Source organism: Pongo abelii, chromosome 4 (assembly GCF_028885655.2).
Source record: "Pongo abelii isolate AG06213 chromosome 4, NHGRI_mPonAbe1-v2.0_pri, whole genome shotgun sequence".
Lineage (NCBI taxonomy): Eukaryota > Metazoa > Chordata > Mammalia > Primates > Hominidae > Pongo > Pongo abelii.
In genome coordinates this window covers 38,725,842-38,749,230 of record NC_071989.2, presented here as the reverse complement: position 1 = coordinate 38,749,230, position 23,389 = coordinate 38,725,842, and the positions used below count along the sequence as shown (strand labels likewise).

The following is a 23,389-nucleotide window of genomic DNA, read 5'->3' as shown; positions in this document are numbered from 1 at the left end:
TAAGGTATAAATTAGATCTTCAATACAGGCTTTAGAAAAACAACTGTGGTGTAATTTTTAAAATTTAGTGCCTTTCTTTAAATTTTACAGATGTCCAGTGATTAGTACATTCTTCCCAGCTTCTACCTTGACACCTTTGAGAGTTATGAGCTTTAAACGGCCACTTCTACCTCTTCTTCCACTGACCTCTGTGCTCCAGTCATTTTCTGCCTACCCACCTTTGCTCTCTCGCCCCTATGTGGGAGCACCTTTCCATAACCACAGCTCCTAGAGGAAGAAAAATTGGTCCAGTTAGGGTCCTCTAAGTAGCTTTCCAACTCCAGTTTGAGGCTGTTTCTTATTGTTACTTGACTGCTTCTGTGTTCTCTTTGAGTCAGCCATAGGAGAATTAGGAGGAAGGAAGGGGAAAAACAAAGTGCATTTCAGAGATACAAACCCCAGGCAGCAGTGCTGCTGGAGATGCCCAGGGGTTGTGGCAGGTGCCAGGAGGTGGGGCTTAATAATGGCTTCTTCGTTTTGGCCTGGCAAAAATAACAAAATAAAAAATGAAGGAGACAGATGTGAACATCCATAAGAAGATAACATACTGATTTAGATTATATATTTCATTGCTCTCACAATGCTAGGCAATAGCTATGTTGTCTTTTAAGTCAGGAAACATAATCCTACCTTTTATGTGTATCCCTTAGAAAATGGTAATTTACAGAACTAGCAATTTTGTCATCAGCTTTCAGACACTTTCTGAAGCCCCAGAACAAATCCTCATTCCTTGAGGATTTCCCGAGTGGAGGGAGGCTCTGCAGCCTCAACTCAGGTTTACACTGTGGCTTTTTAATCACGTTGAACAAAAAAAGCAGTTATGTCCGAAGTGTTCTCTATTCTAAGCCAAATTGTTGTCTTGCGTTTAGTAGTAGTTGCTTTATGAATGTACATTTTGTTCAAAAAACTTTTCCGTGTTTGTTTTTACTGAACCCTTAAATATAAATCAGTTATAGCTATTACTTACTTTCTCCTGTTACAGTGGGTAATGTCTGTGTTGGTTTTACTGAACCCTCTCTGTAGCCTGTGGGTGATTAAGTACTCTGCCATGGCCGCATCCCGTCAAGGGCCGCTCACCTGCAGTTAGCAGGCTCCTGAGCATCTGGCTCCTGAGACAATTACTTGTCTAAAAATTTATTCTTAGAAATAACCAAAAACCTTTCTATGTTTGTTTTTACTGAACCCTTAAATACAAATCAGTTATAAAATCTACTTCTTTTCTCCTGTTACAGTGGGAAATTTTCTTCTCCCTTTTGACCACGCTGCCCTATCTCCCACCCCAATTCTTCACCCCCAGCCCGGGGTTCCACTTCTTACCTAGGCCAAGATCTGGCAAGACAGGGAAACAAAACCTTGCCAGGGCCTCTGCTCCTGTCTTCTGCCCTCAGTCTTTGCTCCTTGCCCCTTGGTGTCTCCTAGGACGCTCTGCAGGCTTCTCCATCTCGGTGCCCACACTGGCCATCCCACCTCATAGCCTCTGGGTGTCTCCACAGCTTTCTCCCTTGCCCCCACCCTACCCCTGATCAGCCAGACAACCCCTTAAGCCCAGCTCTGGGGCTGCAGTCTTCCTTGAAAGAAAGAGAGGGGGCTAGTTCATCTGCTGCTTCCACAAGTTTGTTGTGTGCCTACTCTGCACACTGTGCTGGGCCCTGCCTGTTCTCTGCACACATTCATAGTGAGTGGTGAGAAGAGGGCTTCAGACTGTCCACTGTCCCCTCCCCAGTCTCCCGTCTCCCGCCCTGTCCCAGCCAGTGTCCTTAGCTGCGTCCTTCCTGGGCCCTGATCTTGATGTCCTAGCCCCAGTATGTCACTACCTGATCCTAGGCGCTTTTTAAAAATCACTTTCTTTCAGCTGCTATGTTAATCTATATATACAGGTAAGTGCTACAGTTGTTAAAATAAAAATAACAGAGCAACACTTCTAATCTTTGCTAAAGGTTTATCTAGTTTGAGCACTATTTTATAATTTCTTTGCAGTGAAGTGATTTTTCTAACTCATGTCCATTTTTATGAGGTTTGCCTCATATTATTGTTTTTAATGCCAGTAAAATATCCTCCTTTCTTATTCAAGATGATCTCAAAATAGAACAAGTTGTTGGGATGGGAAAGGGGATTCTCCTCACCTGGCATTACGACCCCAACGTGACTTGCGACTACGTCATTAAGTGGTGTAACTCGTCTCGGTCGGAACCATGCCTTATGGACTGGAGAAAAGTTCCCTCAAACAGCACTGAAACTGTAATAGAATCTGGTAAGATGAATTAGTGTCTCTCAATTAAGTTCTACAAAATATTTTTAAAAGACAACACGTAAGACTGGGTGCAGTGAAGTGATTCTCTTTACTGCTGGGTGGGTATAAATAGGTTTGATTTTCCTGGGAGGGTAGTTGTGGCAGCACGTGGAAGGATCCAAACCCTTTGATCTGGTAATTACTCGTCTAGAAATTTATTCTTAGAAATAATCAGAGAACAACACAGATTTAATCTAAGAATGTTCACGACAGTATTATTGATAATTGTGAAAAATTAAAAACCCAAATAGCAAATAAGGGAATGAGTAAATGATGGTACACCTATAAAATGGAATGTTAAGTAACATTAAAAATTATGTGGAAAATTTAGCAACATGGATAAATAAATGTTCATGAAAAAAGAAAACTACAGAACTGTAGCCTGATCTCACACAAGGGCCTTTGCCTTGTTTGCCCAGGGCCCAGGTTACCGAGGTTAGGGAGAGACTGAGCACAAAGGCCATGAACCCCTTACCACTTTCCCTGATGCAGGGCAAGGGGGCATCGGCTGGACTGAGCGCGGTGTGGGTGGGAGGCCTTGCGTTCCATGAGCCTGATGCTCAGGAGCCTGTGAGCTGCAGGTGAGTGGCCCTCGATGGGATGCAGCCTGAGAAGTTTTTCCACAGAGGAGTGTTTAACAACCTACAGGCTAATCCAGCCTTGTCCTTAGGAATTAGAGCCCTCTCTCCAATATCATCGTTTTTTTCCTGGCACGATGGGAGTGTATCCTGCCTGTCCCCGTGGGATTTCTGGACCCTGTAGCCTGTCAGTAGTGATGCTTCGTGATCATTCATTCCTGTCTCCTGCCTCCCTCGCATGTTAGGGAAGTGCAGAAGAGCAAGCAGCCTGCTCCTTACCTCTCTCTCAGGGAACACTTTCTACTTGCTTACTCTTTCTCTCTCAGATGATGAGGATGGGTCCCATTCATTGGATTATCATGTATGAGTTCAGATTATTTTCCAGTTCTACTTGGAATACAGCCAAACTCCTCCACATGTATAATTGGCTGAAGTGGTAATGATCTTCCTGAGTTGTTCCCTTTATCCTTTCTTCCAGTGCACTGCCCTTAACAAGGGCCCAGCCACATGCTACCCTTCTCTTTCCTGCATCTTCCCTTGCATCCCCTCCCATGTTGCTGAATGAGCCTTACACGATTCCAGTCTGTCCTTTCTCACCTGGGGTTTTAGAATAATCAGGATGGACTGGGGTAGGCTGGAGTAGATATAAATGGAGTATCTACCCATTTAAGTTTTAGCTGAGACCTGCAGGATATGGAGCACCTGCCCTGTGATGATTGTGGGAAGAGACCTTTCTGTGCCAACTCAATTGAACAAAGACACAAAGCTTGAGAAAACAAAAACTCAGAGAAGTTAGGTGTCTTTTCCAAGGTCACAAAATTAGTATGTGATAGAACCTGGGTTCAAATTCAGAGTTATTCAGAGCTTCAAGAGGCTGGGAATATTGTCTTTTATTTACTGTTGAGCTTCTGGAACAGCAAGTGGCACATAGTAGGCACACCTTTTATTCCTCTCTCATCCCGTTCTCTACTCATTAAGCTGTCTGCTCTCTTTTTTGACCTTAGCACATTCCTAATGCTCTAACCTTCTCAGCCTCTTTTTTTAAGTGTCAGAGCCCTATAAAATATTGTTAATAAATAATTTTAACATAAAAAGAGGTACAGATTTACAGATGTACATGCAGTATAAAATCATAACTTCAAGCATACCTTTCTCCAAAGAAAAATGTTACAAAACTAAACACAGTTGGCTGAGCTTGAGTTGTATTACTACGTACTTAGGACGTGCCAGCACATAACAAACGTTTAAGGAAAATCATTGCAAGAAGAAAAGTTAACATTTTAGACAAGTTGATTCAGTTTTTCTTGGTTTGTATGATTTTAGAAGTTGACTACTGTCTCACATTGGAGCCTGCAGGCCACTGGTATTTTATGGGCACTTGATTGGAGAACTAATGCTTTAACCACACCAGAATAATTGCATTCTGCAAATTAAATGCAATGCCATATGCTGCCAATCCCCCCCCTCCGTGTCCCCCGGCATTATCTTCTTTCTCGACCACCACTGATGAGCATCTAATTGCCCTTCAAGGCCTTATTGAGATGGCCCTTATGGTAGCTATTTCTGATCTTTTTAGACTCATTTGGCCCCTCACTTAAGATTCCATGGCATCTGATACATACCTCTAATATAACACACTGTTATGGTTACCCTTGTTCGTCTGTCTTCCCCACCACTCTGCAAATGTCTCCATGCTTGACATTTTGTTTTGTGCATGTCTGTGTTGCTCACATTGCACACATTGCATTGTATTCAGGAGACATTTAAAAGCAACCTTTTGAATTTAAGTTAAGGTACTTCAATTGGAAGTACCTCTATGTCCTGTGGAGTTAATTCAAAGTATTTCTGTATCTTGTGGAGTTAACTCACCCAAGGACACTTAATGGTGATGTTATGAAGAGGAACAAACTCTAAGACCCAGTTCCTTTAACACTAAAGCTTCAAGGCAGAGTGCAACTTTTAATTCTGCTTGTTGGAACTAGAGGAGAGAGCAGTGGATTTGTTTGCTTTTTCCAACTCAGAAATAACACTAGGTAAGGAAGGGATTTATAGAGGCATGATGTGGACCTCGAATGAATGGCTTAGTGAGCTGACCCAGGAAGCTGATTTAGACTTACATTTTGTTCATTAAAATCAAGCAGTTGCCAGCACTTTGGGAGGCCAAGGTGGGTGGGTCACGAGGTCAGGAGTTTGAGACCAACCTGGCCAAGATGGCGAAACCCTTTCTCTACTAAAAATACAAAAATTAGCCAGGTGCAGTGGCGGGCACCTGTAATCCCAGCTACTCGGGAGGCTGAGGCAGGAGAATCACTTGAACCTGGGAGGCGGAAGTTGCAGTGAGCTAAGATCACGACCCTGCACTCCAGCCTGGGCGACAAGGCAAGACTCTGTCAAAGAAAAAAAAAAAAAAAATCAAGCAATGATGATTTCTTCCTGGAAAAAGGAACAAAATGTAAGCCTTAAATCATCGTTGTTCTCTTCAATGCAATCCCATCTTATATTACTAAACTTTTTGTTAAAATAGAAGTAAATTTAATTTTTGTTTAGTCAGTTTTCATTTGAATATTTACTAGTCTTTAAAATACGTATGTATTTTTTAATAAGAAAACATCTTTAAAATTAGCTTTGGAAATTTTAGAGTATGTTATAAATTTGATGTTTCTAAAATAGATATTCATAGTAATATATTTATGAAAGTTTGCTGATGTGTTCATCCTATAGATCAGTTTCGACCAGGTGTAAGATACCATTTTTTCCTGTATGGATGCAGAAATCAAGGATATCAATTATTACGCTCCATGATTGGATATATAGAAGAATTGGGTAAGTTAAATGGGTACTTATTTTTAAGAGCTCAAGGTAACATGAGAAATTATAAATTGGCAACAATGGTATGATTGAATTCTAAAAATAAGATGTTTAATTCAAGGAAGGTAAAATAATTTGATAAATTAAAAAGTATTTGATTAGTACTTTTTTCTCCTTCTCCTCCTCCTCTTTTTCCTTTTTTTTTTTTTTTTTTTTTTTGAGAGAGGGTCTTACTCTGTCACCCAGGCTGGAGTGCAGTGGCGAGATCATGGCTCACTTCAGCCTCAACCTCCTGGGCTCAGGTGATCCTCCTCCCTCAGCCTCCTGGGTAGCTGGGACTACAGGTGAATGCCACCATGCTCAGCTAATTTTTTTTTTTTTTTTTTTTTTGTAGAGATGAGGTTTCACTATGTTTCCCAGGCTGGTCTCAAATTCCTGGGCTCAAACGATCCTCCCACCTCGGCCTCCTAAAGTGCTGGGGTTACAGGCATCAGCCACTGCACTGGGCCTGCTTACTCTGAAATCATTTGTTGAATGTTTATATTCCACAATTTTACTCTTGTCCTCAAGAAAATTAAATCTGAACTTGGATGTCAAAATATTTAATTGGTAGTTTTACAAGTTTTAAAAACTATTAACTTCTTCAGGACTATCAATAAAGATGGGAAATACAAATGAAGTCTATCTGAATAGCCACTGAAAGATTTTGCGTAGATTGCTTCCCTAGGTATGTGTTTTGTCTAAAAGTGATATTGTAAGTTCTACCTTTGTTCCTAAAAATATTTTTGTCTATGGTTATTAGTATGTAAGCTTCACAAAAAAAGCGTTTGTGATCATCTCTCTCTGAAAGTTTATGATTAAATAAAGTTTTAATTCCAACTTGAATTATTTTTGAGGCTAGAAAGCTCAGGAAACATTACTGTATTACTCTGTATTCATACAGTCCCCTTTAGCAATTGACTTTTTCCTTTTACAGCTCCCATTGTTGCACCAAATTTTACTGTTGAGGATACTTCTGCAGATTCAATATTAGTAAAATGGGAAGACATTCCTGTGGAAGAACTTAGAGGCTTTTTAAGAGGATATTTGTTTTACTTTGGAAAAGGAGAAAGAGACACATCTAAGATGAGGGTTTTAGAATCAGGTAAGTAAATTGATAGCATGAGGATAGTGTTTCTTAGAAGTTTCTCATTAACCACAACAGAAAAAATAGGGAAAGTCCTGCTCAGTAGTTTAGTACTGGTTTTCAAAACCATCTGAAAGAGAAATGAAAAGGCAATAATTCTATGCATATAAGAGTTTTAAGATTTTAGTATGCAATAAATGACATGTATAGTCTTTCAGAAATCATTTAAATCATTTATTCTGAAGCCGTTGATTATAAGCCTCATAGGACAGAAACCATCTCTTATTAGACCCATACATAATTCATAACAGGGCATCTCATGAAGTTTACTTCCAAAAAGAAATCTTGTACTTAGAACAGTGGAGGAGAAAAACTCAGGAATCCAAAGAGTTAGCTTCAGATCCTCAGTTGTAATTTGACAAAAAACCATTGGCCTATTAGCGTCTTAGCTATGTCCTTGATAAGCTGGAAAACTTAATTGACTTGATTGGGGCTGTATTAAAAAGTACATACAATCCTTGGAAATTGGCAAGTGTACATCCAAAGACTTTAGAGAATTCTCAGATTTACAAATACAAAATTGTACAGATTTCTGGCTTTTCCTTTCATTATATTTCTGCCGAGAATCAGATGTTTCTTATTCATAGCTGCATAACACAAGCATATCATCTTTTCAGTTTGAGAGCTTTCATTTCCTTGGATGACCTCTCCTCAGAAAGAAAACATTTTAATTATTTAATGCCTGCCTGAGAAATAGAGAACTCCACCACAGTATAGCAGTGCTGGTCGGGCACTGTCTCAGTCACTCCCCAGAGCACCTGCAGGAAGTGTGTGCCTCCCCATCGGTCCCCAAGTTCTGCATTTCCTGAACCTTCATGATTGCTGGTGAATGAGGGACATCCTAAGTATCAAATTCCACAAACATCCAGAGTCTAGTGTGACTTGCCTCACATGCTTGGAAATTTTACACTTGAATCAGTTAAAATTCTAGCATCTGGATTTCCAGTGAGACATAGTAGATTGGTCACTAAAGTTAGCATAAAGAAGGGGAAACCCCCCCAAATTCTAATAAAGCCACAAGGAGAGAACAGAAGAGGCAAAACGACAAGGAAAATGAAGATTCAGAAATTTGTGGGTGGAAGTGGGGCAGGTGACTTAAATGAGTGGAGGATTGTGAAATCTGTGTGGGCAGTCAGGCATTGTTGAGAAGGAACTTCTCCAGTACCTGCCAGACCAGGCCTTGGAGGCTGAGTGGTGAGGATCAATCTGGTCTGAACGGAGGGGTCGATTGAAGAACGTTGCTTAGAACTGAAGGGCCTAACTACAAGCAGATCCCTTTCTCCGCGGTTTCACTTTCCATGGTTTCGCTTTCTGCCATTTCAGTTACCCCTGGCAAAACGCAGTCTGAAAATAGATGAGTTCAGTACAATAAGATACTTTAAGAGAGAGACCATATTTACATAATTTTTATTACAGTATATTGTTACAATTATTCTCTGAGGAAAATGGAGGACTACTGTATATAGAGCCAAAGAATTCATTAAATACACAGCAAAATAAATAGAAAAAAGATCTATGCCAAGGTATGTCATTATGAATTTTCCAAGCAGCTAACATGTAAAGAAATGATCAGAGACAAGCAGGTCATGTGCAAGGAATCAGGGATAATAATGGCAACAGACAGCCCAGTAACACCCCAGATACTAGAAGGTACCACAGAAGTCTCTTCAAAATACTGAATGAAAATTATTTTCAACCTAAAACTCGATACTCCACCAGTCTGTCAACCAACGTGAGAGTGAAATGCAGACATTTTGTACATGCGAGGCTGCAAATATTACTTTCCCCATGTTGCTTTTCTCGAGAAGCTACTAGAAGAGTGCATCCTAATGAGGAAATGAAGCGAGGCCGATCCAGGAAGCCACAGGGGAGAGAGAGCAGGGAGCTCCAGGAGGGCCGCAGCCCTGAAGGCATCCAGTCTAGTGCAGGAGGCAAGGGATGGGTGGAGGGGAGGGCATCCAGTCTAGTGCAGGAGGCAAGGGATGGGTGGAGGGGAGGGCATCCAGTCTACTGCAGGAGGCAAGGGATGGGTGGAGGGGAGGGCAGAGAAGATGTGGAGCTGGGATTTTGTTGTGTTGACCACATGGAAAATCTTACTGAGTGTACATTGGAGGATATGGGAAGAATTATTGACTGGTATATAGAAAATCAAGCAAATGAGGGAAAAAGCAGTTGTAACAATGGGAAAACAAGAAAGGAAACATGATGGCACCAAGCAACTTGTCTTAGCAGTAACTCACATTTATATAATCATAGTAATCCAAACACTGAATTCATCAAATGTTCTGATGTTTCTACATGAACGATGTGGTGGGGGAAAGGGTGATGTAGCGTAAAAGAGCTCTATCTTTATCTGCCCTTATAAAGTATGTGTAGATAAGGTCTAATAGTTAAAAGTCACATCTTTCTAAGTTTGCTACTTTGGAATATGGAGGTAGATACCCGAAGAAACTGATTACATGGCTTTTACAGTGGTTGTAGTGGGCGAAGGGAGGAGCTGGTAGAGAACTGTCACTTTTTGTTAGTAACCATTTAGTACTATTTAATTTTTTAACCTATTATCCTGCATTATTCTGGTTAAATTTTTAAAAATAAAATAGTAGTTCAAATGATTCCTCACTCTTCCTTTTGAAGTTATAACCCAAAGGGTTTCTCACTAGTCTCATTTGAGAGTTCCCATCACACTGATCCTTTTTCTAAGTGGTTTGGAGTCATCTCTATTGATCTGCATGTTTGCTTCATCCCATCTTTCACTCTCACTCATAGGAAGGCTCAGCCTAAGTGGGTTTTGGTTGTGGTGGTTTTCATGCTTTTAGTAGCAGAAATGGGACTTTTATTGATTGCCTGCTGTGTGCCAGGCGTTATGCTAGAGAATGTGTGTGAAAACTTCAAACAGCTTAAGTCATGATATTCTATTTCATCAGTAGAAAAACTCCACTTGAGAGTGGTTTAAATAACGGGCCCATATCACACAGCTAATGACTGGTGTGGGGGTAGAGCTTGAACAAGGTAGTGGCAGCTCCAGAGTCCTTAGCTGGGATGGCCGCAGCTAGACCCACTTAGAAGGGCAGTTGGTGAGACAGGTGTGGGTAACCATGCATTTGAAACGGGTTAGAGATGAGTGCTAACATACTTCATTTTAAAAATAGGTCGTTCTGACATAAAGGTTAAGAATATTACTGACATATCCCAGAAGACACTGAGAATTGCTGATCTTCAAGGTAAAACAAGTTACCACCTGGTCTTGCGAGCCTATACAGATGGTGGAGTGGGCCCAGAGAAGAGTATGTACGTGGTGACAAAGGAAAATTGTAAGTTTCAGGTTGCTGTTGAGGTGCTTTCCATCCTGCATGCATAGTGTTCCTAGTGATTCTTGGTTTACGTAGGAACCCCTCCCCGCCCTTTCTAAAAAACATTCACATTTTGTTGCAGTTTTTGGCTGGTAGAGGGAAGGGTTAAAAAGCTGTAAGATTACTTCATGTTTATTCTTGTCAGTTATTTGAAGTTATTTCCAAATGAGTACCTAAGAAATTAATGAATTTGGGATACATCTGAAGTCTAGAGGTCTAAAGTCATATTGAATTTATCTAACGGTCAACGTTTAAAAATATTTTACTCCAGCTGTTAAGTGATTTCTAACATATCTAGGGAAAAGTGAAGGAGATATTCTTAAAAAAATTTTTTGTAAAGCACAACACTCAAATCTGAGAGAAGAGTGATGGCCTTGACTATCTTTCTGCAGTAAAGAACTTCACTTGGATCATGGGCTTATCCTCTACCCCTGAGTTGGAGTTCACACACAGCTCTTAAAGAGCCGTGAGGATATGGTTCTCTAAAGCAGTGATTCTCAACAGAGAGTGATTTTGTCACCTAGGAGATACTTGGCACTGTCTGGTGTCATTTTTGGTTGTCATAATTGGGGGATACTACTGGTATCTAGCGGTGAGAGGCCACGGATGCTGTTAAACTTCCAGTAGTGCACAGGACTGTCTTCCCCGATCCTCTAGTGAAGATCTGTCTGGCCTAAAATGTCAAAAGTATCAAGATTGAGAAACCCTACTTGGAAGAGTTTAAGTATTTGTATAAAAATTATCACAATACCTGAAGGTTAGATTTTAATAGTTTTTCAGTGTCCGTGCAGCAGTTAATTTTTTTTCCTAAATAATCTACCAACCTAAATACCTTCTAACGTAAATCTATTCTGTACTTCACACTAACAATGGTGATTTTAATATTTGCAATACTCTCGTTTCAGCTGTGGGATTAATTATTGCCATTCTCATCCCAGTGGCAGTGGCTGTCATTGTTGGAGTGGTGACAAGTATCCTTTGCTATCGGAAACGAGAATGGTAATGGTTCTGCATTTACTCTTGCTGTTTTCTTCTTAAGGGCATGATTATAAGATTTGTAAGATTAGTTTACGTATTAAATAAGTGTATCTTTTTTGTTGTAATAAGTTAGTAAAAAAGGTTTTAATTAGAATTAATGTTGGATTTAATACTAAGCAAGAACATGACATATTATTTAAAGGTCTTAATAGGGTCAATGTGTAAATTTTTTCTACTGTTTTTCCTAATAATTTAAAGTCATAGCAGTTACTATTATAAAAAATATTTATAGGCTGAAATATGGCAATAGCTATCTACAAGATTAAGCATAATTTAATGATTAAGATCTCACTTGCCCTGGTGACCTATTTAGAAAATCTGGTCATTTTGATAATTTGCTCATTTATTCAACAAATATGAACGACCTCTTCCATGTGAAGGGGGATATCATATCGTGGTGCACAAAACAAGCCATGGCTCTTACAGACTTGAAGCACAGTGTGGGAAAAGGGACAGTAAACCATAGGCATCCAGCAAGTGTGTGCTTGCAGAGTGTGAGTGGGTGCTAGGAAGACTGAACCAGGTACCCTGAGGAGACCAGCAGGGGGCTACATCCTGCGAGCTGGTCGGCCACGGTCCGTCACAGCTGGTGTGTGGGAGAGTTCCAAAGGGTAAGGAGAGGGAAAAGAATGTTACAGACAGAATTATTTCTTTGAGGGCCCTGAAATTGGAAAGAGTCAAACCTTCAGAGAAAGTGGGAGGAGCTGTGTGCCTGGTGAAGCAGGAATGAGGGACGTGAGGTGAGGTGAGGTGAGGTCAGCGGGGGCTCTGTGGGAGAGAGGGCCATGTGCGTGGTCACCTGGCAAGAGCTGTCCTGGCTGGGTATGGAGCCAGTGGCTGCGTTCATGCTTAGACCAGTCCTAACCAACCTTAAAAATGCCATCATTTATGACAAGAGAACATATGTTAGCAATCCTGGCTTATAAATCAGAATAGTAATAGTTGCAGAATTATAGAATAGTCTATTTTGGTAACCATATTCTCATTAGCAAAAGTCATATTTTTAAAACAACTGTTAGGCCGGGTGCAGTGGCTCACGCCTCTGATCACAGCACTGTGGGAGGCCAAGGCAGGCGGATCACGAGGTCAAGAGATCGAGACCATCCTGGCCAACATGGTGAAACCCTGTCTCTACTAAAAATACAAAAAATTAGCTGGGCATAGTGGCACGTGCCTGTAATCCCAGCTACTTAGGAGGCTAGGAGGCTGAGGCAGGAGAATCACTTGAACCAGGGAGTTGGAGGTTGCAGTGAGTCAAGATAGTGCCACTGCACCCCAGCCTAGCAACAGAGCAAGACTCTGTCTCAAAACAAAAAACAAAAAAAAAACCCAACTATTAAAGTACCAAAAAAAAACAAAAACAAAAACAAAATAAGAAGGGAGTTTAGAAGTTAGTGTTTCAAACTCACATTAACAAAGTTATTTTTTCTGTAGGAATTTCAAGTAATACAGTTCTTTCTAGTATAATATCCATATAAAAATATGATAGGACACTGAGCAAATCTCATTTTTGGTTGCATTTAGTTTTTGGTCAAGATTAATAGCCTTTTTCTTAGCACAGCCTGCAGTGTACTCGTGACACGTGGCTATCACCTTTATGACCACCTCGGTAAAGGCAAATCTCATTTTTGGCTGCATTTAGTTTTTGGTCAAGATTAATAACCTTTTTCTTAGCACAGCCTGCAGTGTACTCACAACACGTAGTTATCACCTTTATGACCACCTTTTTAACCACCTCGGTAAAGCAGTGCCATGGGATCACAGCTGTTCTTACATAGTCCAGATCCTTTGGACTAGATGGCACAGCCACGATTTTAATTACTTGCTTTCCATTTTCATGAGATACTTGGGTATTGTAGTTCTAGAAATGGAATTACTGTTTATGGTTTTCAAGTTGGAACCTCTCAGTGCATTGTATAGACAGCTCTAGTGAATGATCACACTAAAGATCTTCCATTTTAATCCCAGATGTGCATTAAAGGATTCATAAATACTTCAAAATAAGCCTAATGATTTATTAACTTATTATCTAATAATCTTAAAACTATTAAATTTACTGTAATAATTTTTTATTTAAAGGATTAAAGAAACCTTCTACCCTGATATTCCAAATCCAGAAAACTGTAAAGCGTTACAGTTTCAGAAGAGTGTCTGTGAGGTAATCTTTTATTTTCTTATATTTATCTTTGATGTGCTGGCTTCTTTTTTTAATCTTTTGTGAAAAGTTTTTAACATGCAAATGTCATTTTAAGTAAAAAGTATTGGGAAAATTGTATACTTTAAAACATCTCAGTTTCTAAAATTATTAATTTTAAATTATACCATGCTCTTTTTTCTCCCACAAATATTAATAACAAGGAAAATACTGATATGGAAGAAAAAAGTGACTGTGCTGTAGTGTGAAATACAGAGTAGTAGAGACACCTGTTTACAAGCAGATTTGGGGAAAAAAGTGTCCCTTTTTATAGGAGGAGCATTGCAATAGCATTTAGTGCTATTTTTAATCACTGTTTTTAAATTTATTTCTAGGGAAGCAGTGCTCTTAAAACATTGGAAATGAATCCTTGTACCCCAAATAATGTTGAGGTTCTGGAAACTCGATCAGCATTTCCTAAAATAGAAGATACAGAAATAATTTCCCCAGTAGCTGAGCGTCCTGAAGATCGCTCTGATGCAGAGCCTGAAAACCATGTGGTTGTGTCCTATTGTCCACCCATCATTGAGGAAGAAATACCAAACCCAGCCGCAGATGAAGCTGGAGGGACTGCACAGGTCATTTACATTGATGTTCAGTCGATGTATCAGCCTCAAGCAAAACCAGAAGAAGAACAAGAAAATGACCCTGTAGGAGGGGCAGGCTATAAGCCACAGATGCACCTCCCCATTAATTCTACTGTGGAAGATATAACTGCAGAAGAGGACTTAGATAAAACTGCGGGTTACAGACCTCAGGCCAATGTAAATACATGGAATTTAGTGTCTCCAGACTCTCCTAGATCCATAGACAGCAACAGTGAGATTGTCTCATTTGGAAGTCCGTGCTCCATTAATTCCCGACAATTTTTGATTCCTCCTAAAGATGAAGACTCTCCTAAATCTAATGGAGGAGGGTGGTCCTTTACAAACTTTTTTCAGAACAAACCAAACGATTAACAGTGTCACCGTGTCACTTCAGTCGGCCATCTCAATAAGCTCTTATTGCTAGTGTTGCTACATCAGCACTGGGCATTCTTGGAGGGATCCTGTGAAGTATTGTTAGGAGGTGAACTTCACTACATGTTGAGTTACACTAAAAGTGTTCATGTGCTTTTAATGTAGTCTAAAAGCCAAAGTATAGTGACTCAGAATCCTCAATCCACAAAACTCAAGATTTGGAGCTCTTTGTGATCAAGCCAAAGAATTCTCATGTACTCTACCTTCAAGAAGCATTTCAAGGCTAATACCTACTTGTGTGTACATGTAAAACAAATCCCGCCGCAACTGTTTTCTGTTCTGTTGTTTGTGGTTTTCTCACATGTATACTTGGTGGAATTGCAAGTGGATTTGCAGGCCAGGGAGAAAATGTCCAAGTAACAGGTGATGTTTATTTGCCTGACGTTTACTCCTTTCTAGGATGAAAACCAAGCACAGATTTTAAAACTTCTAAGGTTATTCTCCTCCATCCACAGCATTCACAAAAATTAATATAATTTTTAATGTAGTGACAGCAATTTAGTGTTTTGTTTGATAAAGTATGCTGATTTCTGTGCCTACTGTATAATGGTTATCAAACAGTTGTCTCAGGGGTACAAACTTTGAAAACAAGTGTGACACTGACCAGCCCAAATCATAATTATGTTTTCTTGCTGTGATAGGTTTTGCAAGCCTTTTCATTATTTTTTAGCTTTTATGCTTCCATTATTTCAGTTGGTTGCTCTAATATTTAAAATTTACATTTCTAAGACTAGAGACCCACGTTTTTTTTTAAATCATTTTATTTTGTGATACAGTGACAGCTTTATATGAGCAAATTCAATATTATTCATAAGCATATAATTCCAGTGACTTACTATGTGAGATGACTACTAAGCAATATCTAGCAGCATTAGCTGTCCGTATAGTTCTGATTGGATTTCGTTCCTCCTGAGGAGACCATGCCATTGAGCCTGGCTACCCAGGCAGTGGTGATCTTTGACACCTTCTAGTGGATGTTCCTCCCGCTCATGAGTCTTTTCATCATGCCAGATTATCTGATCCAGTCCTCACATTTTTAAATATAAAACTAAAGAGAGAATGCGTCTTACAGGAACAGTTACCCAAGGGCTGTTTCTTAGTAACTGTCATAAACTGATCTGAATCCATGGGCATATGTGTGTTGCAGGTGCAGCAATTGCTTGGTGAGTTGTGCAGAGTTGAGTGCCTTCAGCACAGCATCCTCTGCCCACCCTTGTTTCTCATAAGCGATGTCTGGAGTGATTGTGGTTCTTGGGAAAGCAGAAGGAAAAACTAAAAAGTGTATCTCGTATTTTCCCTGCCCTCAGGTTGCCTATGTATTTTACCTTTTCATAGTTAAGGCAAAAGTACTTGAAATTTTTAAGTGTCCAAATAAGATATGTCTTTTTTGTTTGTTTTTTTGGTTGTTTGTTTTTTATCATCTGAGATTCTGTAATGTATTTGCAAATAATGGATCAATTAATTTTTTTTGAAGCTCATATTGTATCTTTTTAAAAACCATGTTGTGGAAAGAAGCCAGAGTGACAAGGAACAAAATCTATTTAGGTTCTCTGTGTATGAATCCTGATTTTAACTGCTAGGATTCAGCTAAATTTCTGAGCTTTATGATCTGTGGAATTTGGAATGAAATACAATTCATTTTGTACATACATAGTATATTAAAACTATATAATAGTTCATAGAAATGTTCAGTAATGAAAAATATATCCAGTCAGAGCCGTCGCTAAATAGTGTTCTCTTGTCTTCCTTTGTATCCTCTTTTGCTCCTTCCCTTAGCTTCCACCCCAGACATCAGACCTGGGGCTGCCTTCTCTCCCTGCCAAAGCTTGCTGTTAGTATGGTCTGCTTGCCCTCAACTCCTGCCTTGTTCCCTGTTGAAATGTATCAATCCCGTACTTTATCTCTCCAGGACAAGGATAAGTGTGGCTACAGTAAAAGTTTATTGCTCTAAACGACGCTAACCTGAGATAACGAGAAAAGGCCAGAAGAGATTGTTTGATCTCTGTCTGTCAATATATATGCATTTCAACTGTGACCATCTGGATCCAGGGCCCTTTCTAACCTATATAACGACTCATTTGTTTGGCTAATGATGAATATCACTGGGGCTCTTAAGTCCTTTCATTCTATCCAAGACTTCACTGTTTTTTCTGTATGAAAAAAGTGCAGAATATCACTCACCTTTCCCCTACTTTTGGAGTTTCATACACGAGGATCACTAGCTTAATGAGAAGCAGAGTAACACTGTTAAGTCTGGGCAGGCTCCTTATAAGTTACTGTGTGCTTAAAAGAATGTGGTTTATGTCTGGGGCCAAAGCGGTTTTCCTTCTTTTTCCTCATTGAATTGAAGACAGCTAGACCCTTGTGCAGATCCCAGGATATTACCTCTACTCCCCCCAACCTGTGTGTGTAGGGAGAGTAACAACACGGGAAGAGGGGAGGGAAGTGGGAAGGAGATTGGTCACATGTTCAGTTGTCTGAGACACTGGTAAATGTGCGCTGTTCGTCAATGAAGGTTGCATGCCTCCATTTACAAGGTGGTCTCATACTGATTGTGCTCTGTCCAGTTAGATTTGTGGCTTCTCCCTTGGAAGTGACAATTAAGGACTAGTTAGAAGCAGAGGCTAGATGTGTTCTCTCCAGCCCTTACTGACTGGGAAAATAATTGGGAAATCCCTCTTTTCCTCAGTGAAAGCCCAGTCATTGGTTAGAAAAATCTAATTGTCAAACTAGCATTATGTTCCATCATATCTGTGGGATAGTAATTCATGTAAGACACATTTTTACCTCTCTTAAAAGTCAATTCACTTACAAGCCAGTTTCAAATCAAGCTTCCCTTGCGAGGAATGGAGATCATTATGGGGCTCATTATGACTACATTTCTTTTATGAGTGACCATTTTAAATAAGTAATACTTTAATATTAAATTATTAAAGACTTAGCTAGACTTTTAACATTAGATGAACCTTGTGAATCATATATTGCATAGATTAGCACATGTATGCAATCTGGGTCATCAGTTTGTTGAATTTGTACAGCCCTGGATTTGAGATTGTGGCCCTGAGTATCTGGATAGTTGAGTTTGTTTATGTGCTTATGTGATAGAGGTGCTTTGTTCTTGCAGCTTAGAAACAGAAGCAGCCATTCATTGAGAAGTTTAAGAGAGGAAGTATCAACCTCATTTTCCAAACCAGCATTACTTTCACGGCTCATGGATCTGAAAGATTACATTTAGAACATTTAGTACTATTACACTCTCAGAAACTGTGGTAAAAAGTCACATTTTCAAAACTTCATGCATATTGTATTCTTGTTGGAAATAAGTCCTGTAGTTTCTTAATTGTCTTCATGCCGTCCATATTTAACGAACTTTACAAGTCCTTTTTGTATTTGGGTAATTATTTGTAATTTAGTGAAGGAGACTAGGGGATGTTTTCTTCCAAAGGGAATTTAAAATCAATTTTATGGTATTTTGGAAGTAAAATACTCCTTAACATGTCAATATTTTTAAAATGTTATCTCAAAGTTTTCTATTGCTCAGGTATATAATCTGATAAAATTTTTTGTTTGCTCTAAGGTTATTTTTGCTATTCTCTATTTTGAATTATGTTAAAATTTGTGTGCATTTTATGAAATGCCTTTTTTCTTATTTTGAAAGCGTAAAATTGGGCATCTCAGAGTAAAATGTGGGATTATTAGCTGCAAAGACTAGGCACATCGTGAAAGCTCAGTAACTAATTTTCTTGACTGAGTCCTATCCCAGAGTGTCACAGATTCAACAGAATTTTCCTGAAGGGTGATACACACCAAAATCTAGCTTGTGTAGATCTGAGACTATTGACTCAAAGATTCAAATCTACTTTGGAAGTGACTCCACAGTTTGAGTGAAAACTGAGGAAGGACTTATGCCTGTATATCACTAGATACCTTATTTCTCCATAATTTTAAGTGTTCATAATTTCTTCTTCTTTGATGGGTGTGCAACTGGGGCATGTTTGTACCAGCCAGCGTGTGTTCTGCCCAACAGTGTGTCCGTGTGTGAGGTTAACTGATTGAGAACTCATTCTCTTGATAAACTATTTCTTGAAAGCATTCAAGTCTTTATTTCCTGCTGAAATGAAGTTTCATGCTGTCATGCCCATCTTATTTATTCTAGAAGAAAATTTTCATAGAAGAAAATGATTTATGGCCAAAGTTACAGAACATTCATCTTTTAGACTTAGCCTTAGAATATCATTGGAAATTACTTGGCTTGAATTTGGTTCATTTTTATCTTTATGGATTATGTACCAGGGCTATTAATAATACTTAAACCCCTTATTTTGCTATGGTGGTTAGATTTTTTTATTCCTTTTCAATTAGTGCTGTTAATTATTACATGGTCATATTCATGTTTATTACAGATGAACTATTTTTAGTGCCAATGTAAAGGATTAAGAATAACATTCAATTAGTTGGCTATTTCAGGCTTTATTGTACATGGTAATGTTTCAGGGAGTGTGATTTGGTCTAGAATATATCCAGATCCTTATAATTAATGATATTGGGTTATGACAGGATTCTATTATTTTTAGCCATGAATGGTGCTTATTTTTCCCTATATTAGGAATGTTAGTATTTGGATTATCAGAGTCCATGTTATAAACCGAATTTACCTATGCAAGACAAATTCTAACTGTGCAACATTTTCATGAGAATTAAAAGTTGTATGTTAAGGGGAAAACCCTCTGAATGTTTTTATGTGTAAGTGCCTAAAGAACCGTAGAAACAATACATCAAAAGCTCTTACAAAAGAAAAACTGATTGAACATTAACCAGAAACAAAATATAATTTACATTTTTCTTTTTGGTTGCTGGGACTGAATACCCTAAAAACTAAGAGATGTGAGTGGGGAAAATGTCTAATTGATAAGAAAGTTGATTTATATTATATTTACATGCATCTTCTAAGATTGCCTTTACAGTAGCCAGTCAGAACTTTAAAACAAAAAAAGCTAACAACATAGATCCTATGTGTTGCACTTAAGTCTAAAATACTTTGCACACCTGATTTGAATGGTTCACTTAAGTTGTTGAATTTCCTTATACATTTAAAGTGTACTTCCGTTTAGAATTATTCCATTTTAAATGGGTAACTTTCAGCTTCTGAACTATTTTCCTAAACATTCCAGTAGTGTATTTAAAAGATCAAAATATCTCTAGGTGGTAATACAATTTTCATTTATAACGTGGAAAAGTTAACTGTTAGGTTTAACATTAGTGTTAGTGTTTTTGCAATTGCTCATAGAAAAGAACACTGAATAATGGTTTTCATACAATTTTTGTAAAACATTCTTCTCCCAGTTTGATTCCAAATACTTTTCCCCAAATTGTCTAATATATCATAAGCTAGTGTCTCCTTCTATTTAATATTTCCTTCCAACACAATATTTAGGAAAAATATGAATAACATTGTGAGTAGCGGGAGACAACACGAAAAAGAAACCTTTCATTGTTGTGGAGGTGTAGGTATTATGTGATTGATGCCCTTCCTGGCATTTGTTTTATCCTGTTATTTTCTCAAAAAAGAGCACGGCTTTTTCTTAAATACATTTAAATTCAGAATTGCTTGCAAAAGATTGGCCTGGATAGATAGACATCCTAGATTTAAGATAGTACCACCTTAAAGGTATGTTGAAAGGTAAAATAAATCATTTCAAAATACTTAACTTTCCTAATAAGAATGTTAGGTTTTCTTCTCTTTCATTAGCTGGCCATAAGTCAAGGTCCTTATAACACTAGGAAATTACCTTTTTTTACTTTCAAAATTGCATTATAGTGAATTACTGTTTACAAATTACACATACTGTGAACAGATATAAGTTTCTGTCTTTTATAAGGTTTGTAGAATGAATGTTTTTTTAAAGTGAGTATTATATGTTAAATATTTTAAGTTTTTTATAAATACTAGTAACTCTTTACTAATTTTTGTTTGGTCAAATGCTTGTAAATGTAGCTGAAAGAAGATAGGGAGAAACTGGGGATCCCAAACTGTTCCCTTTTTCATTTCTTGAAATGTTACCACTACAGACTTTTTTTTTTAAGGTGAATAAACAGTTGTGATGTGGTGTACCTAAATCATGTTTAATCGTATAAGGAAACATTTCAATACACACATATACAGGAAGAAAACTATAGATGAAGTACATGTGTGTGATTCAGTCTGATTCACAGAATTCTGAGAGTAATATGGAATAAAACAACTCCACTTAGATGATAACTGAAACATTTCCTGCCTTGTGAAAATTTGGATATTAAATTGCTGTTAGAATGGGAAATTTGGACACTTTATATCATTGTATAATTTCAGAACTTAGTTTCTGCATCTTTTGGAAAACATGATTATAGCAAAAACATAGAAAATAAGTAATCTGTTACTAAAACATCATAAATGTAAAACTAGTATGCTTGGCTGTTAACTCTAAAGATGTTACTTATGTCTGTTTTTAAAACATGCATGTATTTAACAATTTTATCATAGTATTGTCATGGAAAAAATAAATATATTTTCTTACATCTTACACTGACAGGCTTGGGCATTATTGGGTTTTTCCCCATGTTACACACTTAGGAGAAGTGGCATCTGCTTTGTTGTTGTATTTTTTTGTTCTATCCCATAAGAAATACAGTGGTTGTAAAGCAATCACATAGCGCTATGGATGTATTTTTAACATTTGAATACATTGCTGTGCCATTGGTGTAACATCCATCTGTCCATTAAATCATTATTGTTTACCTGAGAAGTTAGCATAAAAATAATCAAATAGTGGGAATCCAACATTAGCAAATAAATAATAAATACTGGTCTTTAAAGTAATGGTTTTTAGTTTATGTCCTCTGAAAATAGCTTAAACATTCCTGAAGATTCTGAGAATGTATCAAAATTTTATTTCAACCTATTAGGAAATACAGTCACAGACTTAGCAAAACCACTAATTTTGAAGTATAAAGTGATCTTAAATAGATGTTCTTAAATGGAGAAATTAAGTCCTTAGTCATATGTATAGCCTAGACTTAGCCGGATTGAAACATGAATGGGCCTGGATTTAACCAGAAGAAACTGCAGACCAACTCAGTTGTGAAAAACATGTTAGTATTTAAGTGCTAGGAAGTTCATACATATGGCCTGTTCTTTGGGGATTCTCAATGCATAACTTGTTTCCCAGATGGTGAGTTCTTGAGTCAAGATGTATAGCACCCTCAACCCCAGGAACTTTTAAAAAGGATCAGAGAAGAATGATGAGATTATTGGGGGAAAATAGAGATGTATGAAAAAAATTTTTAAAGGTATTCAATGTCAACTAAAATGTTAGCTTACAAACAAGTTCTTCACAAAACTATAATAGCTTGTTATGAGTGGCTTATAAATTTGATTTATTAGCTTTCTCCTGGAGTGAGCAACAATAAAACTGAATTGAAAATATTCATTGTGCTGGTCCCAGGGAAGTTGAAATAACAAGAGATGCCTTGAACTGATTTGTGCTTAAATCGGAGATGATTTTATCCCTGGGTGATTAGTTTCAGATTAGAGACAAGAAAAGCTTTGAGGATGACCTTGAGAAAAACTGTTAAGTGATGGCCAGGTGCAGTGGCTCACGCCTGTAATCCTAGCACTTTTGGAGGCCGAGGTCGTGGATCACGAGGTCAGGAGTTCGAGACCAGCCTGGCCAACGTGGTGAAACCCCATCTCTAAAAATACAAAAAATTAGCCAGACGTGGTGGCGCATGCCTGTAATCCCAGCTACTCGGGAGGCTGAGGCAGGAGAATCGCTTGAATCCGGGAGGTACAGGTTGCAGTGAGCCGAGATCACACCACTGCACTCCAGTCTGGGCAACAAGAGCAAAACTCCATCTCAAAAAAAAAAATAAAAAACCTTTTAAGTGGAAATAACATTAAAATGAATGCAATCCCAGTGTATGAACCTCTGTCTCCAAACCTTCAAAAGTTATGAAAGAATGTCAAGCATCAGCTCAAACAAATCTTTCTTCCCCTTCCTGCCCTCAGCCTGCCGTAACTCTGCTCGGGGCTGAGCCTCTTCCAGCCCTAGAGGCACTTGCGTACTCCCCTCACCTACGCCATCCTTGGAGCTGATGCGAGCCAGAGACTGAAAGCCTTGAGGAAGCAGAGTGTTGAGAACAGATGGACCCTCCTAGTCCTGAATTGCCCAATTACCAGTGCAGGCAACATGCCACCTTCGGAATGGAACCTAGACTCTAATTTCCTCAATTACCATTGTCGCTCCTTTCCTTTCCTGTGTTGGCTGAGGCTGGGTTCACACCTTTTCCGAGTCAGCCGCTGCCTTGCGGGAGGCTTCACGGGCCTGGCTCCCATCCCAGCATCACAACTCACTATCAGGATAAGCTTTGGAGAGTTATTCAGCCTCTCTCCGTTTCCTCATCTCTGAAACGTGGCTCTTCATGCCCACCTTTGCAGGACTCGGGAGGATTAGACAGAGTATATCATGTTCCCAGCAGTGGATGTTTGTTACCCATGCCTCTTGAGAAACTACAGGAACACCTAAGGGCTTAAAGGTATAAATGCCTCCGCACTTGTTTAGCTGTTCCTTAGGTCATCTCTCCCATTTACACAGAGAGGAGCTGCACAGCACAGGACCTGCAGGGGAGCCATGTCATCTGTCCCCACAAAGTGAACACAGGGGCTTCACTTAGGTGACTTCTTTCATCTGCAGGGCCCAGTTTAGGCGTTGCTGGCTCAGAGAAGCCTTTTCCAGCATCACCAGGCCCTCAGTCCTGTGCCTTCCCAGGCCTGTGTGTCCCCATGGCACCAAGCACAATCCTAACGATTTGGAAATTGAACAATGTCTCGGGCTCTTACATCCATGAAGCT

At 38.9% G+C, this 23,389-nt stretch overlaps 1 protein-coding gene across 6 annotated transcripts in view; it reads left to right on the top strand.

Annotated features, from left to right (window-relative positions):
* Nucleotides 1-21,062, top strand: part of LIFR (LIF receptor subunit alpha) — an 83,306-nt gene extending 62,244 nt beyond the window's left edge. For all 6 annotated transcript variants that reach the window (XM_054555500.2, XM_002815509.5, XM_009240659.4 and 3 more), the window contains 7 exons: nt 2,111-2,290; nt 5,629-5,730; nt 6,692-6,859; nt 10,051-10,212; nt 11,157-11,250; nt 13,369-13,447; nt 13,819-21,062. In XM_054555500.2, coding sequence (XP_054411475.1) covers nt 2,111-2,290; nt 5,629-5,730; nt 6,692-6,859; nt 10,051-10,212; nt 11,157-11,250; nt 13,369-13,447; nt 13,819-14,442 — 1,409 coding nt within the window. In that variant the 3' untranslated portion in view covers nt 14,443-21,062. The remainder of the gene's footprint in view (nt 1-2,110; nt 2,291-5,628; nt 5,731-6,691; nt 6,860-10,050; nt 10,213-11,156; nt 11,251-13,368; nt 13,448-13,818) is intronic.
* Nucleotides 21,063-23,389: the final 2,327 nt, after the last annotated feature.